At 52.1% G+C, this 17,317-nt stretch overlaps 1 protein-coding gene across 1 annotated transcript; it reads left to right on the forward strand.

Annotated features, from left to right (window-relative positions):
- Positions 1 to 8,033: 8,033 nt before the first annotated feature.
- LOC149348286 (uncharacterized) lies at positions 8,034 to 8,825 on the forward strand. The gene has a single exon (XM_089541716.1). It carries the CDS (start codon positions 8,034 to 8,036, stop codon positions 8,823 to 8,825), a length of 792 nt encoding a protein of 263 aa, XP_089397842.1.
- The last annotated feature ends 8,492 nt before the right edge of the window (positions 8,826 to 17,317 follow it).

Raw genomic sequence — 17,317 nt, forward strand, 5'->3', positions numbered from 1 at the left:
TCACAAAAATGCTCTACCAGCGCAAAGCTACTGAAACGACGCGGCGACAGGGACCCCTCTCCTTTGGAGCCATCTAGTGCATGGAACGGGTGCGTTACCTTACAACAAGATGATATTAATGCACTGAAATTATGGTATATATTGTAACGTACTTGTTGACGAAGGGGGGCTTTAATAACAAGTGCGAAGACAGACAAGGCCACGCAAGCTGGGGCAGCAAGGGCGACAGATTCCACACGGCGCGAGCCCTTCCTCGTCGTCGTCAGCAGCTATGCGCCACCTGGCAATGCTAGGTGGCATTATTCCCCCCCTTATGAAAAAAGAGCGCTGTCGACGTAACAAAAAAAATAAACAAAAAACGAGCAAAGTTCCGCAAGTGAACGGTTCCAAGACATCAACACGTCTGCGTCACCGAGTATAGTACGGTTTAAGCCGTACAACGTGCACAATGTCAGAGCTGGGCTGTCGGCGTCGGGGTTGCGCAACACCGTCCGGAACCACTTCATAGTTTACGTCACTCACACACCGGATCACTCTGTAAGGGCCAAAATAGCGGCAGAGCAGTTTCTCGCACAAGCCTTGGCGACGGACAGGAGTCCATACCCAGACTTGGTCACCGGGTTTGTAGTCAACCTGTCGGTGGCGAAGGTTGTAACGGCGCGCGTCGGTGCTCTGCTGTTGCCCGATGTGCACGCGGGCCAGCTGACGGGCTTCTTCAGCACGTTGGGCAAATTGTTGGGCGTCTGGGTCGAGTTGGTCATCCTCTGGGCACGGGAGCATGGCATCAAGCATGCTCTGAACTTCGCGTCCGTACACAAGGCGGAACGGTGTAAAGCGCGTAGTTTCCTGCAGGGCGGTGTTATAGGCGAAGGTGACATACGGCAGGACCTCATCCCAAGTTTTGTGCAGGACATCTACGTACATGGACAACATGTCCGAAAGGGTCCTGTTCAATCTTTCGGTCAAGCCATTGCTCTGCGGATGGTAGGCTGTGGTCTTGCGGTGCGTTGTGCAGCTCAGCCGAAAGATGTGGTCGATTAGCTGCGCTGTAAACGCCGTCCCCCTGTCTGTAATGACGTGCGATGGGGCGCCGTGTCGCAAGACGATGTTGTGCATGAAAAACTCCGCGACTTCGGAAGCTGTGCCACGAGGGATCGCCTTGGTCTCGGCGTAGCGAGTCAAATAGTCGGTAGCAACTATGATCCACTTATTGCCGGCCTGCGACAAAGGGAAAGGGCCGAGGAGGTCCATACCGATCTGGTCGAACGGAGCGCGAGGGGCTGTAACGGGCTTGAGAAAACCCGCCGGCTTAAGTGGTGGCGTTTTCCGGCGCTGGCATTCTCGGCAGCTTTTAACGTTGCGTTTGACATCATCAGAAAGTCCAGGCCAGTAGTACATGTTCCGCACTCTGGCGAGCGTACGTGAAAAACCCAAGTGGCCAGATGTGGGCTCATCGTGGCAGGCGAAAAGAACGTCACCTCGGAGATCGGCTGGAATGACCAGAAGGTAAGGTCTATCGTTGCCTCTCGAGTTCTTCTTGTACAAGAGGCCTTGCCGCAAACAGAAGGAGCCAAGACGTCGAGAGAAGTGGCGAGGTATAGCCGTATCGCTACCTTCAAGGCCGTCAATGAGAGGGCGAAGTTCCGAGTCCGCCCTCTGCCGGGTCAGCAGGTCGGAGGCGGTGAGCGTACCAAGGAATCCGCTGTCGTCATCGGGCGCTGCGTCGCCAGGATCAACTGGTGCACGCGAGTGTGTGGGCATCTTCGTGTCTGCGGCCGGACTTGTAGACAATAGTGATGTCAAATTCCTGGAGCCGTAAGCTCCAGCGTGCCAGGCGTCCAGATGGGTCTCGCAAATTTGCCAGCCAGCATAGGCAGTGGTGATCGGTTACGACTTTGAATGGGCGGCCGTATAGATAAGGGCGAAACTTCATGGTGGCCCACACGACCGCAAGACATTCTTTTTCAGACGTGGAGTAATTGCTCTCGGCGCGGGAGAGAGTACGGCTAGCATAGGCGATAACCCTCTCAAGGCCCTCTTGGTGTTGAACAAGGACAGCTCCAAGACCGATGTTACTGGCGTCGGTGTGAACCTCGGTATCGGCATCTTCGTCGAAGTGCGCAAGAACGGGAGATGTTTGAAGGCGCTGGCGGAGCGTAGAGAAAGCGGTCTGTTGCTCAGAGGTCCAGACAAAGGAGGTGGTATTCCTGGTGAGACGCGTCAACGGCTCGGCAATCGTGGAAAAGTCCGCAATAAAGCGCCGATAGTACGCACAGAGACCCAGGAAGCGCTGGACAGCTTTCTTGTCGGTTGGAACGGGAAAGCGCGCGACGGCGGCAGTCTTTTCGGGGTCCGGCCGCACTCCCTCAGCGCTCACAACGTGACCCAGAAATTTGAGCTCTTCGTAACCGAAATGACACTTCTGGGGCTTCAGGGTAAGGTCAGCCGAGCGGAGAGCGTCGAGGACAGCCCGCAGGCGCTGGAGATGTTGATCAAACGTTTCCGAAAAAACGACGACGTCGTCCAAGTAGACAAGACAGCTTTGCCATTTGAGGCCTGTGAGGACGGTGTCCATCATCCTTTGAAACGTAGCCGGGGCGGAGCACAAACCGAAAGGAAGCACTTTGAATTCATAGAGGCCATCTGGAGTCACAAAAGCGGTTTTTTCGCGGTCCCGTTCATCTACTTCAATTTGCCAATAGCCGCTCTTCAAGTCAATAGATGAGAAGTACTTAGCGCGCCGTAATCTATCCAGCGAATCGTCAATGCGCGGCAACGGGTAGACGTCCTTTTTGGTCACACTGTTCAGTTTGCGATAGTCGACACAAAACCGGAGAGTGCCGTCCTTCTTCCGAACGAGGACGACAGGCGAAGACCACGGGCTTTGGGAAGGTTGAACAACGCCATCATCAAGCATTTCCTGAACCTGGGTTTGAATAACTGCCCGTTCTTTAGCAGAAACACGGTAAGGCTGCTGTCGTATAGGGCGAGCGTCGTCATAGGTGATGATGCGGTGCTGCGTGATGGGTGTTTGACGAACCTTCGAGGAAGAAGCGAAGCACGGCTTGTATTCCTTCAGCAGAAGCTCCAAAGCCAGTCGTTGTTCCCGAGGCAGGTGGCAGTTTATGTCGACGTTTTCAAGGAAGGGCTCGTCGGTGCCGGCTGCCGCGGAAGCAAAACAAACAGGAGTATCGACAAAAGGTTCGGCAGAAGCAATAGCGGTTCCTGCAAAAAGATGTCGGTATTCATTAGAAAAATTTGTGACCAGCACCGCAGATCGGCCACTACGAAGCGTTAGTAGACTGCGAGCGGCACAGATGCCTTGAGTAAGCGGGAGTGAACAGTTAGCCTCGGCGACTGCTTCTGCGTCATGCAAGTCGTTGCAGGCGACTTCAACCAAAACACTGCTCCGTGGCGGCAACGTGACACTGTCAGCAGAAACTCGAAGGGCGGCACTGCGGTGGCAAGAGTCGGCGAGGTGGGTGGCTTGACTGGTCGAAAAGCTGATGATTCGGTGGCGGAGGTCGATCACAGCACCATACTCCCGCAGAAAGTCAATGCCGATAATGAGATCGCGGGAGCAATTGCACAGAACTACACAACTGATGACGAACGTAGATCCATGAATCTGAACGCGAGCCGTGCAAATGCCCTTTGGGGTAACGAGATGACCACCGGCTGTACGAAGATGCACCACAGAACATGGAGTAAGCACTTTTTTCAGAAGAGTCGCCAATTTATCACTGATAATTGAATAGTCGGCCCCGGTGTCCACTAATGCACTGACTCTGTGACCGTCGAGAAGAACAGGTATGTCCAAAGAAACGGGGCTGTCTAGGTCGGATGACGGTGCCATCTCTTCACGGTCGGAACGTAGCGGCGGCGACGGGAGGTCTTCAGCGCAGCGACTCCCAGCGACCTCGCCCCCGAAGGTCGCCGGTCTCAGTTTTCCCGACGAGGGCTGGGCGAGCGACCCTGTGGTGCTCGCGAGGAGCTGTGGGGGTTCGGGGAAGAGCGCCTCGGAGACGATGAGCGCGGCTGATGCGGCGTGCGGGCTGAAATTCGCTGTTCCGCTAGGAAATCTTCAATGGCGGGGGGCCGATGGCCAAACCGGGGTCTGGGTGAATCGGCTCGAAAGCCCTGCAGACCGAGACGTCGATAAGAGCAGTTACGGTAGAGATGTCCTGGTTCTCCGCAGTGAAAGCAGAGTGGCCGGTTATCAGGTGTGCGCCAGACATCGGCCTTCCGCAAGGGCGCTCGGCGATCGTCGAAATACTGCACTGGTGGCACTGAGGACCGCGGCTCAGGAGGCGTTACCGGAAACGGTGGTGGCGAAACCGCAGCCGGGCGCCTCGCAATTTCAGCATAGGTGGGGCGGTGGCATTCTCCTGGTAGGGGAGGTGTTTCGACAGCAGGAGCCCTGAACGCCTGTTGCACTTCCTCGCGAACAAGAGCAGAAATCGAACCTAGCGCTGGCTGCGAAGGGCTGCAAAATTTCAGGACCTCTTCACGCACGATGGTGCGAATAAGTTCACGCAGATCGTCAGGGTGGCTCCCGGAGGTAGCAAACGATGCGGTGACAGCAGCAGCATGCACGGGCCGGTCGTAGGTCGCAGAACGTTGTTGCAGCACCTTTTCCATCGTTGTGGCCTCTGTAAGGAATGCAGCAACGGTCGATGGTGGGCTGCGCACGAGGCCTGCGAAAAGCTGCTCTTTGACGCAACGCATCAAATGCCGGAGTTTCTTGTCTTCCGGCATGGCCGGGTCAGCTCTTCTGAAAAGGCGCGTCATGTCCTCGACGTACATCTGGACACTTTCGTTCGGCAGCTGGATGCGAGATTGTAGTGCACGCTCAGCTCGTTCACGACGATCAGAGCTTGTGTAGGCCTCCAGCAGCCGACGACGGAACTCATGCCACGAGATTAAAACGTCCTCTCGGTTCTCAAACCAGGTGCGAGCACCATCCTCGAGGCTGAAGTAAACGTTCCGGAGTTTGGCTGCGTGGTCCCATTGGTTAAACGCAGCTACGCGCTGAAAATGAAGGAGCCAGTCCTCCACATCCTCAAGAAGTTCCCCACGGAACGTCTTGGGAATCCGCGGAGTCTGCAGGGTGTAGTGAGATGGCGAGGCTGCGGCAGTTTGCAGAGGAGAAGGAGCGGCTGTCTCCATGGCGCCGCTCTCTACTAGTCCTACCTCCGAAGGCAGTCCCTGGATCCTCCGACTGAAGCGGTGTACCGGGGTGTCGAGTGGTACAGGGCTGGCGCGACGGCTGCCTGGAGGGGTCTCTTGCATGGGCTCACGGGTACCCGGCACACTCCACCAAACTGTAACGTACTTGTTGACGAAGGGGGGCTTTAATAACAAGTGCGAAGACAGACAAGGCCACGCAAGCTGGGGCAGCAAGGGCGACAGATTCCACACGGCGCGAGCCCTTCCTCGTCGTCGTCAGCAGCTATGCGCCACCTGGCAATGCTAGGTGGCAATATCAATACTATCAATTTACAAAGTCTTCAGAAAGAAGATCCAAAGCCAGCGAGAAAGAAAACAAACTCGGGCAGAAAAGCAGTACACAGAAGGAGTGGTTGACGAAGTCATCAATATGTCAACAAGGAAAGATGTACTTCGGTTTTGAAGTACTTCCGGCCATACATATCTTTAAGAGCAATACGGACCTTGAAACCACTGGTTCCGATGTAGGCACACCAAACCAGTTTTCCGTAGCCTGTGCAATTCAATAAGAAAGAACACGTCTTTGTGCTCTTGGTCTTATTGCCGCGCTGCGAAGTATCTTAATGAGAGAAGACGGATTCGCTTCTTCAATGTCAGCTGTACGGTATCCCAGAACAGCACTGTGTCTTTTCAAATTATGAAGTAATGCTCAGTTATTACTAGCCCGACACAGTGGTGGCAATTTAGACAATAACAAAAATGCTATTTTTCCGGAGTCAAGTATTAAAGGACAATACCTTAGCGTGTCGCAAACGAAAGACACTCTCTTCGCCACGCGAGCGGAAAAGTTTACGTCCGTTTCAAAGTACGTTATTTTGACGCACGCCAAGGTGCTCAGGGTAGTACAATGGCAACGATGGAGGATAAAAATCAACTCCTTGGACAATCGTTTGCTCGACACTTACCAGAACTTAGCGGAAAAACGTCACAGTAAGAAAAGAACCGAGATATACACTTAATGTACAGACCACCAAAAACACTGACTGCCGAAAAAAATTACACTTCATTTCAGGCTACTACGTTAGGAACACATTTCTCTGCCGTTCAAAGGTCATATGAACTGTACGAATACTGGGATTTTAATATAGAACTTCATATTATTTCTAATACCTGGGCTTTGCTTCAACGAGACGTTCATCAGCTGGGCGCAGTTGAGAGTATATGCCTTCCTTTGGGCCCTGACGAAGGTAGTCGTCTTGTCGAAACGCTGGCACGCACCCTGAGGCTCCCCCTCTCGTGTTCACTCTGTGACGAGAGAATCAAGTCAGTCGAACCATGCCACATACAACTGGGGCATATGGTAGTCAGACACTGCGACACAGTGCGTCATCAAGGTGTCGCACTCTGGCTATCCAGTACCATCGGAGGCTAGGGTCGTCTCCATCTTTGCAAGGTGCCAGAAGGGCCACACTTGTCCAAGTGTAGCACAAAGAATCACACTCGTAGGCCATCGGTTCATGCATGGCCTATGCTGGGGCCTTATTTGGGGTGGTCGCCGTCTGCGTTTAAGTAGGCCATCACACGAAACCGGCGCAATCAGTTAGTTGCCAAAGACAAAGCTATCTATGGGAAGAGGACTGTACCTTTTTGCATGTACTCTGTCTGGTCCCGTGTTCCACGAAGTCGAAGCCCAGCACACCGCCTTTACTAAAAGTAAAAAAATATGGGGGTATTGTTCTCACCAAAATAGGCAGCAATTACGGCACCCATAAAGGCCAGAAGGTCTCGAAAGGTAAGGACAAGATTTCAACTTGTCGTACGCAGATATGGTGCTTAAAAGTTGTCGTAAGTGCTGCTCTACACGGTTCAAAAACAAACTCCGTTGCCTGGCAACAGTCTGCAAAGACGTTACCTAAAAGCCCTAACTGCATGTTTCGTATGTAGAAATCCATTGTAACCCCACATTTCAGGCCTTTGCTTAATCAGATCACGCCACTACGATCCGACAATCACATTCACTCTACGGTTCACTCAGCTTTACGGCCATGGGCAACGCAGATAAGTCTCTCATTTGCCGAGCAGTTAGCCCTTTTAGTCGCTGCTTAACATTTCACGGGAAGAAATCATTTCCCCTCATAATCAGGCGGCGGTGTTCTAAAATATGCTGTTGAATGAGTTTTGCAATGAGAAACATTCACTTGACGGATACGACACAACAGTGCTAACAAAAGAGACGGAAGTGAAGACCGACATATGCGTTCTTTTCTTTCACACATGCGTCTGCTAAGCGCTGTTACGTCGTATCTGTCAAGATTAATCAACCGGGCCGACTCAGCCTTTTTCCAGAAGCATCCGCTAGTTACTTCCTTCGTTCTTTTGCAGAATTTCGTGCTTAGCACCACTGTGTTCGGATGCTTGTGACCAGATTGATTTTAAAAAAAGGTATCAATTTATTCCATTCCATTTTACCATTACCACCCTCTGCACCAACCTGCTAACCCGGTTTATAAAGAGGACATTGCGATCGATGAGCCAATGACTAGCAATAATCCCAATCATATTTTTACGGAACTTCTGCCGGGTTGCTACGCAACTTACGCTGTGCCGCGCATCGGAGCAAGTGAAGAAGACGAAGGGCGCAGCGGAAGAGAAGAGGACGACGAAGGGGCGCGTACTCGAGACTGGGACTGGCTCGACGCTGGCCGTTCACCGTTTCACTGTTTGCTCCCATATCCCCGTTCATCCTGTAAATAAACCCATTCCCTTCGTCACAACTTGGTGGAGGTGCGGGGTTAGTCGTTCTGGACCCTGCAGAACCTCGACGGAGCAAACGCTTCGCTGGGCTATCCCCTGACCTACCCAACATGGCGAGCCAAGACGGAAGCGGTCCTTCTTCGGGTACGGCTGGTACTGTTTCGAACGCAGGCCGTGAACACCAAGCATCGACCAATTCCTGGCCTCCTCAGCGTGAGCCTAGAACGTTTTCCGGCGGCGTGGACGAGGACGTGGAAGATTGGCTCAAACACTACCAACGGATCAGCAAATACAACCGCTGGGACCCAATCATGCAGCTCGTCAACGTGTTTTTTTATCTCACCGGTACCGCACTACTGTGGTTCGAGAACCACGAAGAATCCTTCTCCACCTGCACTAAGTTCGTGGAGGAGATCGCAAAGTGCTTCGGCGACTCCCTTACAAAGAAACGCAAGGCAGAGAACACCCTATCTCAACGAGCACAGTTGCCTGGAGAAACCTGTACGACATACATCGAGGAAGTCTTGCGGCTCTATCGAATTGTGAACAGAAGCATGACCGAGGAGGACAAGGTTGGCCACATTTTGAAAGGAATTGCTGAAGACGTGTATAATTTTCTGATCACTAAGGACACCCTCACCAGCACGTCTGACGTTATTCAGCATTGCCGTACGTTCGAGGCGTTGAAAATGCGGCGAATTGCACCGAAGTTTGGGCGCCTTGCTAATGTTACCACTGTTGCTAGCGTCGACTATTCTGCCCGTGACGATCTTGCCGCGCTCGTCCGCAGGGTTGTCGCCGACGAGTTGAGCAAGCAGTTGCAAGGCGTCGGCGTACCACCACCGCCTGTCTATCACGAATGCGTAGTCCAGCCACCGCCGTCCGATCCCCAAGCCTCGTAGACCTGGCCTCCTGACCATCAGAGGTACTCCCACAGTTACGATCGTGTCTCCGAGCCCCCGTATACACCAACGTGCGTCCTGCAGCTGCCTCCGATTCCCGAGCACCGCCCGCTCCCGTCGATACCTACGGTTTTCTTGAGTCGCCGACTTGCTATCATTGCGGCCGCCGCGGACACATCGCGAGGTTTTGCCAACGCCGGCGACCACAGCCTTCACGCTCCTGGACCCGATCTTCGACCAGTTTCCGGGACAACACTGCGTGGAATCAACCAGCCAGTTTCCGGGAGAACACTGTGTGGAATCAGTTAGCCGGTGTCCGGGGAGATGCTGCATGGGTTCAATCTCCTCCCCCGCCACTTCGCTCTGGCGCCTTCCGGAGTGACTCCCTCGCTTCTGACCGTAGCTTCACTCCACCACCGCAGCGACGGGGCCGGTCTCCATCTCCACGCCAGCGCTCTTCTTCGCCCCCGCCGGGAAACTAGCGGGAGCGGCCGATGGGGGTGAGGTCGCAGAACGTTCAGCTTCGCCAATTCTACCGCCTGCTGTGATGTTGAAAAACAAAGTGCCAGTTAGTGTAAATGGTGTAAATACTCTCGCTTTGGTGGACACCGGTGCCGCAGTGTCTGTAATGGGTTTGTGTTTTAAAAATCGGTTGGGGCCAACGGTTATGTTTGCTTTGGAGCGCAGCGCTAGTTTTCGCGGCGTTGGGGGCGAACATTTGCGACCTGTGGGACTCTGCTGTGTGCCGGTCGAGATCGCTGGAGAAACGTTTAGGGTCGAGTTCACGGTTTTGGAACGAGCCACGCATGACGTTATTCTCGGTATTGACTTTCTGCGTGAGTGTGGAGCGACGCTTGACTGTGCCGCTGGCGAAATTATCCTTCGGCGGAATATTCTGTCTGCTTTAGTTGAAGATTCAGCCGCCCCTGTTAGCGGCGTATTGTGTGTCGCCAAAGATGTACTGTTACCAGCTCAGGCGGCAATGTTTGTGCCTGTACACTGCTCCGCCGACCGATCAGGCATCCGTCGTTTGCTCATTGAACCCAACCATAACAACGCCGTCAAGAAACATCTCCTTGTGCCCCGTGCGATTGTTGAGGCCGTCGATTGTTGCGCCCACGTGTGGACAGTGAATATTTCGTCGGAGCCCGTTTGTATACCTTCCGGCCTCAAGTTGGCGACGTTTGGCGACTATGAAACCCTGGATATTCGGTCCGTGTCTCCTCTCCCGCACAAGAGGGCAGAACAACCCGACTATCACGCCGATAATAACCGCATGATCAACAAATCTCTCCCTACGTCCGACCAGCGTGCCTTACATGAAGTCCTGACTCACTACGCATCCGTCTTCGATTTCGCTCACAAAGCTGATTTGTCTGCTCTGCCGGCATCACGTATGCACCATCAGATAAACACCGGTGACGCAGCGAATATCAGGCAGAAGCCATATCGTGTGTCCCCAGCGGAGCGGCGGGTAATCAACGAGCAAGTCCGAGACATGCTGGAGAAAGGTGTTATCCAGGAGTCAGCAAGCCCTTGGGCTGCCCCTGTCATCTTGGTGCGGAAAAAAGACAACTCATGGAGGTTTTGTGTTGATTATCGGCGTCTAAATGCCATCACAAAGAAGGACGTCTACCCTCTGCCGCGCATCGATGACGCCGTGGACTGACTGCAATCCGCATCCTATTTCTCGTCGGTGGATTTGCGATCCGGCTATTGGCAGATACCGATGCATCCGGCGGACCGGGAAAAGACAGCATTTGTGACTCCTGACGGACTCTACGAATTCAATGTTATGCCCTTTGGATTGTGCAATGCCCCAGCGACGTTCGAAAGATTTATGGACAGAATCTTGCGTGGCCTAAAGTGGGAGGTATGCATGTGTTACCTGGACGACGTCATCATTTATGGGACGTCATTTCGTGAGCACAACGAACGTCTTGGACTCGTGCTAGACTGCATTCAACAAGCTGGACTAATTTTAAATTATAAAAAGAAAAAGTGTCACTTCGGCGAGCGACAAACCCTGGTACTGGGATTCCTCGTCGACCAGAACGGGTTTGGCCGGACCCGCAAAAGATTGCTGCTGTGCGTGACTTTCCGGAACCTCAAAATGTAAAGAATTTGAGGTGCTTTTTGGGCCTGTGCTCGTATTTTCGTCGATTTATCCAAGGATTTGCCCAAATTGCCCATCCGTTGACTTGCCTCCTGCACAAAGACGCCAAGTTTGTGTGGTCCCCAGAATGTGCGTCATCATTCCAACAACTGAAGTTCGTGCTAACCTCTGGCCCTGTTTTGCGTCATTTCGATCCCGCGGCTCCTACGGAAGTCCACACCGACGCTAGCGCCGTGGGTGTCGGCGCGGTACTCGTCCAGCTTCAGAATGACGCCCAACACGTTGTTGCCTACGCCAGCCGCATTTTAACGAAAGCCGAACGCAATTATACCGTCACAGAAATGGAATGTCGCCGTCGTTTTCGTTGTCGCCAAGTTTCGACCCTACCTTTATGGACGCCACTTCAACGTGATCACCGACCATCACTCCCTATGTTGGCTCGTTGGCCTACGCGACCCTTCAGGTCGGTTAGCTCGCTGGGCCTTACGTCTTCAAGAATATGACTTTTCGGTGTCCTTTAAAAGCGGCCGTCGCCACGCTGACGCTGACTGTTTATCGCGTTTCCCTCTTCCTTCAACGACAGTCGGTGAGGACGACCTGGATGACTGCCTAGCCTCTTTGACCGAGGCATTTCCGGATCCTGTCACGTTCCAACAAGAACAACGCCAAGATCCAGCTTTGAGTGCGCTCTTTGCCAAGGCTCACATGGCTGTAACTACTACACCCTTCGTTATCCGAGACGGCCTACTTTATAAAAAGAACTATTAACTGACGGCGCCCGTCTGCTGCTTGTTGTCCCGGCTTCTCTTCGTGGTGCCGTCTTACATGCAATGCATGATGACGTCACCTCCGGTCACCTGGGGTTTACTCGCACCCTTGCTCGAACCCGACAACGTTTTTACTGGCCAAGAATGTACACAACGACACAGCACTACGTAGCAAGCTGTACTCCCTGCCAACGGCTGAAGCGGTGCAACACACAACCGGCCGGTCTTCTGCAACCGGTAAGGCCACCGAGCTTACCTTTTGAGAAAATCGGAATTGACTTGGTCGGCCCGTTTCCGAAGTCGTCTGCTGGCCACCGCTGGATTATCGTAGCTGTGGACTACTTGACCCGCTATGTGGAAACTGCTGCACTTGTTTCCGACAAAGCAGCAGACGTGTCGAAATTTTTGCTTTCCCACGTCGTTCTTTGCCACGGTGCGCCTCGTGTAGTCATCAGTGACCGCGGCCGGCAGTTCACTGCCGACGTTGTAGAAGCACTACTCCGGCTGTGCGGCTCCGAATACCGCCATTCTACGCCCTACCATCCCCAGACGAATGGGTTGACAGAGCGCGTCAACCGGACTCTGATCAACATGATGTCCATGTACGTAGCATCAGACCACAAGAATTGGGACGCCGTGCTGCGATTTGTTACGTACGCCTATAACACAGCGAAACACGAGGTCACGGGATTCTCCCCTTTCTTCCTGCTCTACGCACGCCTCCCGCGGACCTTCTTGGACACTATTGTGCCATTCTCCGGACATGAGGACATCACCCTCTCGCAACACTACTGCCGCGCTGAGGAAGCCCGTCGACTTGCTCGTCTGCGAACCATCACAGCTCAAGGCCGCGCCAAGGCTCGGTATGACAATGCGCATATGGCAGTGACCTACGCACCCGGAGATCTCGTTTGGCTTTGGACACCATTACGCCGTCGGGGCCTGTACCAGAAATTCCTTTGGAAGTACGCCGGGCCCTTTGTCGTTATCAGCCGGCTGAGTGAAGTCACCTAAGTTATCGCGAAAGTGACCTCGGCGAATCGCCGCTCACGAAAGACAGAGGTCGCTCACGTGGCTCGACTGAAGCGCTGCCATCCTAGGTCCTAACTCGCTCGGTGCCGAGCTCCGTCTGCACGGGGAGAAGTGTTACGGAACTTCTGCCGGGTTGCTACGCAACTTACGCTGGGCCGCGCTTCGGAGCAAGTGAAGACGAAGGACGCAGCGGAAGAGAAGAGGACGACGAAGGGGCGCGTACTCGAGACTGGGACTGGCTCGACGCTGGCCGTTCACCGCTTCACTGTTTGCTCCCATATCCCCGTTCATCCTGTAAATAAACCCATTCCCTTCGTCACAATATTATTATAATCGCTACCTACTCTGGCCGTGCTTTTGACGAAACAATATTAGGAGAGAGCTAATTATTTCATCACGTAGACTAATTCTTCCGTCCGAAAACTATTGAATTCCCTTTGAAAGATTTTATGCCAACTGGAAATATCTAGACATTGTAAAATTATTAGCTCCACGCTACGGCACATTTTCGGTTCCTCTTTCGATGGAATAGAGTCTAGCGAAGGTTTATTTTCAATCAGTGTTTTCTTACTTTCTAGTGTGGTAGCATTATCTCGAACACATCACTTACTTCATTTCTTCACGCACATCTTTAAAGATGGCTGAATCATATTATTGACACTGGGTCAGCCCATTGACGTTTTCTCCAGAGCCAGCGTGCGAAATGATAATCGATGTGGTAAGCACGCTAGTTTTACACCATGCGCAGGGGTGCGAGTGTGTAATATTCAGGGGGGCACTTTGTTGACCTAAAGTGCGGTGTGGCGAAAGCCTCAAGCGCGGTGTTGCTGCTTGTGTCACTGATGCGTTGTTAAGATGTTAGGCTTCGCCTCTAAGAGTGAAACGCGACGGCGTCTTGCAACGCTGCCAGGGAGTCCACAGAACGCCATCACCCGTTCGGATCTACGCCTTGCTCGTCGGTAAATTGGTTTTTGAGGAAAGGAAATGTATCTGTCTCGCATATCTGGGTGGACACCTAAACCTCGCTGTAATTGGAAGGGAGGCAGATGAGAGCGAACGAAGACACCGTATTGACTAGACGTGCTTTTGTTCATTCCAAATGATCGAGCTTGCATGGCGGGGCAATCAAGACAAAAAAAAAAGAGCTGGCATGGCGGAGTGGTTAGAAAGCTAGACTCGCACTCCGGAGACCTGGGTTCGATTCCCGAACTCGACCAGTCTCCTACTCGATTTTATTTATGTATCTGGCCCGATTAGAATGGATAATTAGGCTAATTGGGTAATTAAGCAATTAACTATACTCAGTCCCACTTACTTGGAGAATCACTAAACGATCCCTTTAATTGGTTGCATGGTTAGTAGCCAAAGTACAATTGGCCCCGTTTGAAATTCGCGCACTATGATGTCAGGGCCGTTTCGACCAATTGAAAAGCCTCACATTCCTGTTGACAACTCCTGCTTACAACGATGATGCATTAAAGGATTCCGCCTTAAAAATGAATTTTGAGTGTATTGTATGCCAAACCATGCCGTTTCTCTCTGTTCTACAATAAAAAAGGAGGGGCAATAACCGAGATCAAAACAACAGTTACTCGAAACTGCGCATCGGCATCTCTGGGTGCAGCTAGATGTCCACTGGCGAGGAGCAATGACCAGTTCTACCAATGTGGTTTGAAAAGTTTCTGGACAGGAAGTAATTGTGGAAGTAAAAGATTGCAAGACTGAAAGATTACAAAGCAGAAAAAATATTTACAGATCTGCACCCAAAGTCATTCACCTAAAATGAAGCCGCTAAATTAGCTTTCGTGACAATGCTGAAGCACATGCGGTAAGTCCTTTATTTTCGTGAAATATTTAGTGGGAAGGCTTCAAAACATTAAATACTCTCCAGTTACGCCATCAACATTTCTGGACTAGCGAGCAACACCGAAATGAGTACTATGTGGAGCGCACTCTCACAAAAACAGACAACTTTCCAATGTACGCAGTGCAGGCGAAATTCTGGAGGCCAGTGTACTGTGCGAAGTTAGTGCCCGTTAAAGAACCCCAGGTGGTCGAAATTTCCGGAGTTCTTCACTACGGCGTCCCTCATAGCCAGAGTCACTTCGCGACATTAAACCTCATAAAACCTAACCAAACCAATCTACACAGCTGCGTACAAAGTGCCTGTGTGTTGACTACCATAGCCACGATACAAGAAATGGAATGTTGCACAGTTTGGCCCCCTGAGGACATGACGTGAACCGACATTGCCCAGAACAGTGCGGCCGCTGCGACATGGGACTCAGTGGCCCAATTTTTACCAGCGGCCTTGTATTGATCATCCATCACGCTAGTCGCTAAACACTACCCCTCCATTTAACAACTTCGCCAGCACTTTATTATCCGCGAGTCATCATTGTTCGGTGGAATGCTCTCCTCAGTGACATCGACGCCATCCCTCACCCGTGAACATTTTCTTGAAGCGATATCCCCATGAGCTTTAATGCATGCAATGAGTTGTGGTAGTACTGCTATCAGTCTTACTGAAGAGGTATTCGGCACGTGTGCTTGCCCGAGTGGGAATGGCCCACAGCAACAGGCCTTCAAAAAGTAACAGTTATATGAGAAAAATTTAAAAAAAAGGAGCCCCGTTGACGAGCCGCCCGTGAAGGCACGTCGCCAAGCGTGTGGAGCTGGTGGCCGGCACTGAGCACATCACCGGGCACAATCGCTCGTGGGTTGAGGGGGGCGTTAACAGTGAACTACAACTGCGACACTAACTGGACTAACTACGGCTGCAACGACGACGAAGGATGCTCACAACTGGCGACGGCATTTGTAGGCGCGGGCTCCTTTTCCCAATCGTCTCATATTCCCGAGAGAGCCGAGCGCCTGGCCGGGGGTGACGCTAGCATCCATCTGAGAAAAAAAGCGACTGGGTGGGCTGGTGGTAGCGGGAGTCGAACCCGCAACCTCCCGCAGCCGGGGCAGGCGCTCTATCTGAAGGCGACGGCTGCTTTTTTTTTTCTTTATTCCATGGAAGAACTTCCGTAAAAAAGGGGGAAAACTTCAATCAAACTTGTTCGCGTCTCAAGTTACCGGGCTGCTTAATACAAGCCCGCCATAGCCCTAACTCAACACTGCATCCCCAGCACAACATCGAAATTCAGGGAGGCACACACATGCATCTAGGCACGGCAGCCAGCTTAGAGGTTCTTCGCCTGCAGCATATACACTCCTCACCAAAGCACACTGTTCACGGAACACAGATTTGGACGATTTTGGTGGCTCGGCATGTCTGTCCATCATACGGCTTTACCAAAGACTGAATAGGCCCATCAACACAAACAGATCTCAAGGCACAACAGAGTTTTTGTCAACAGGCAGAAATCTGATGGGAGGGGGAGGAGGAGGGAGACTTTAATTAATAATGGAGAGGTCTGCCTGGTTAGAGGCCTGGCATGCTACTCCAGATGAGGGTGAAAGAAGAGGGTGAAAGAGAGAGAGAGAGAGAAAAAAAAGAAAAAAGGTGATATCAAACATACTCAACACTCACACTCTCACACACACATACACACAAGTATGTCACTAAAACCGTGTCCCTTAGGTGACTATCAAAGTATGTCCACTAAACCCGTGTCCCTTAGAAAAACTATGAACGCTTTTGTCCCTCGCTCAGCTGAAGTCGCATGAGTTCAGGATCCAAGGACATGCTCCAGGTGCACGGGGTCGTCCTGAAGAAGTCCTAAAGCACCTAACAGTGCCTTGCGGTGAGTATTAAAGATATGGCAGTGGCAGATCAAGTGTTGAATATCTTCGCGCACACCACATGTCGGGCACACAGGGCTACTTGATATACCAATTTTATAAAGATAGAATTTAGTAAAGGCAACGTCCAGCCGAATTCGGTGCAGGCAATTGCAGTCACGTCTATATAAATTGTGGGGCATGCGGAATTCACAAGCGGGGTCAACGCGAAAGAGGGGTCTGTATTGACGCCGCGGATCACACTACAAAGAGCGTTGCGTCTGCCAGCTTTTGTAGCGAGCAGTCTCGAGCCATCACTACGAGAAAAGGGTATCGGTAGGAACAAGGAGGTGTCGCCATGCGCCGATCTTGCTGCACCGTCAGCACGATCATTGCCTGCGAGGCCACAGTGTGCGGGTAACCACTGAAGCACAACACGGTGACGTAACTCACAGGCCTCGGTGTGTAACCTATTCAAGTCATTGACGATCTGCTCCTGAAGGCTTCCTCGTGAATTTATCGCCTGTAGTGCAGCCCGAGAGTCACTGAAGATAACCCACACTGTTGGCGGTTGTTTAGGATGTAAGTAAATGCAACACGCAGAGCAGCCAGCTCGGTAGCAGTAGTCGAGGTGCGGTGACTGAGTATCGCTGAAATTGTGGTGCACGTTGACGGAATCCAGACGCCAATCGCAGATGATAAGGACTTGACCGAGCCACCAGTGTAGATGTGACGGTACGCATTGTAGCAAGTATAAATGTGCTCAAGCGCAAAGTATTTAAGTGCAGGATTGGGGGTGCTTGTTAATGCCAGGGATTGTGATCTTAATTCGCCATGCTGCATACCTC

Source organism: Amblyomma mixtum, chromosome 4 (genome assembly GCF_055824585.1).
Source record: "Amblyomma mixtum isolate Tamu chromosome 4, ASM5582458v1, whole genome shotgun sequence".
Taxonomy (NCBI): Eukaryota; Metazoa; Arthropoda; class Arachnida; order Ixodida; family Ixodidae; genus Amblyomma; species Amblyomma mixtum.

Excerpts from the sequence above, each read along its gene's own strand:
- LOC149348286 (XM_089541716.1), top strand. The coding sequence starts at position 8,034 with ATGGCGAGCCAAGACGGAAGCGGTCCTTCTTCGGGTACGGCTGGTACT.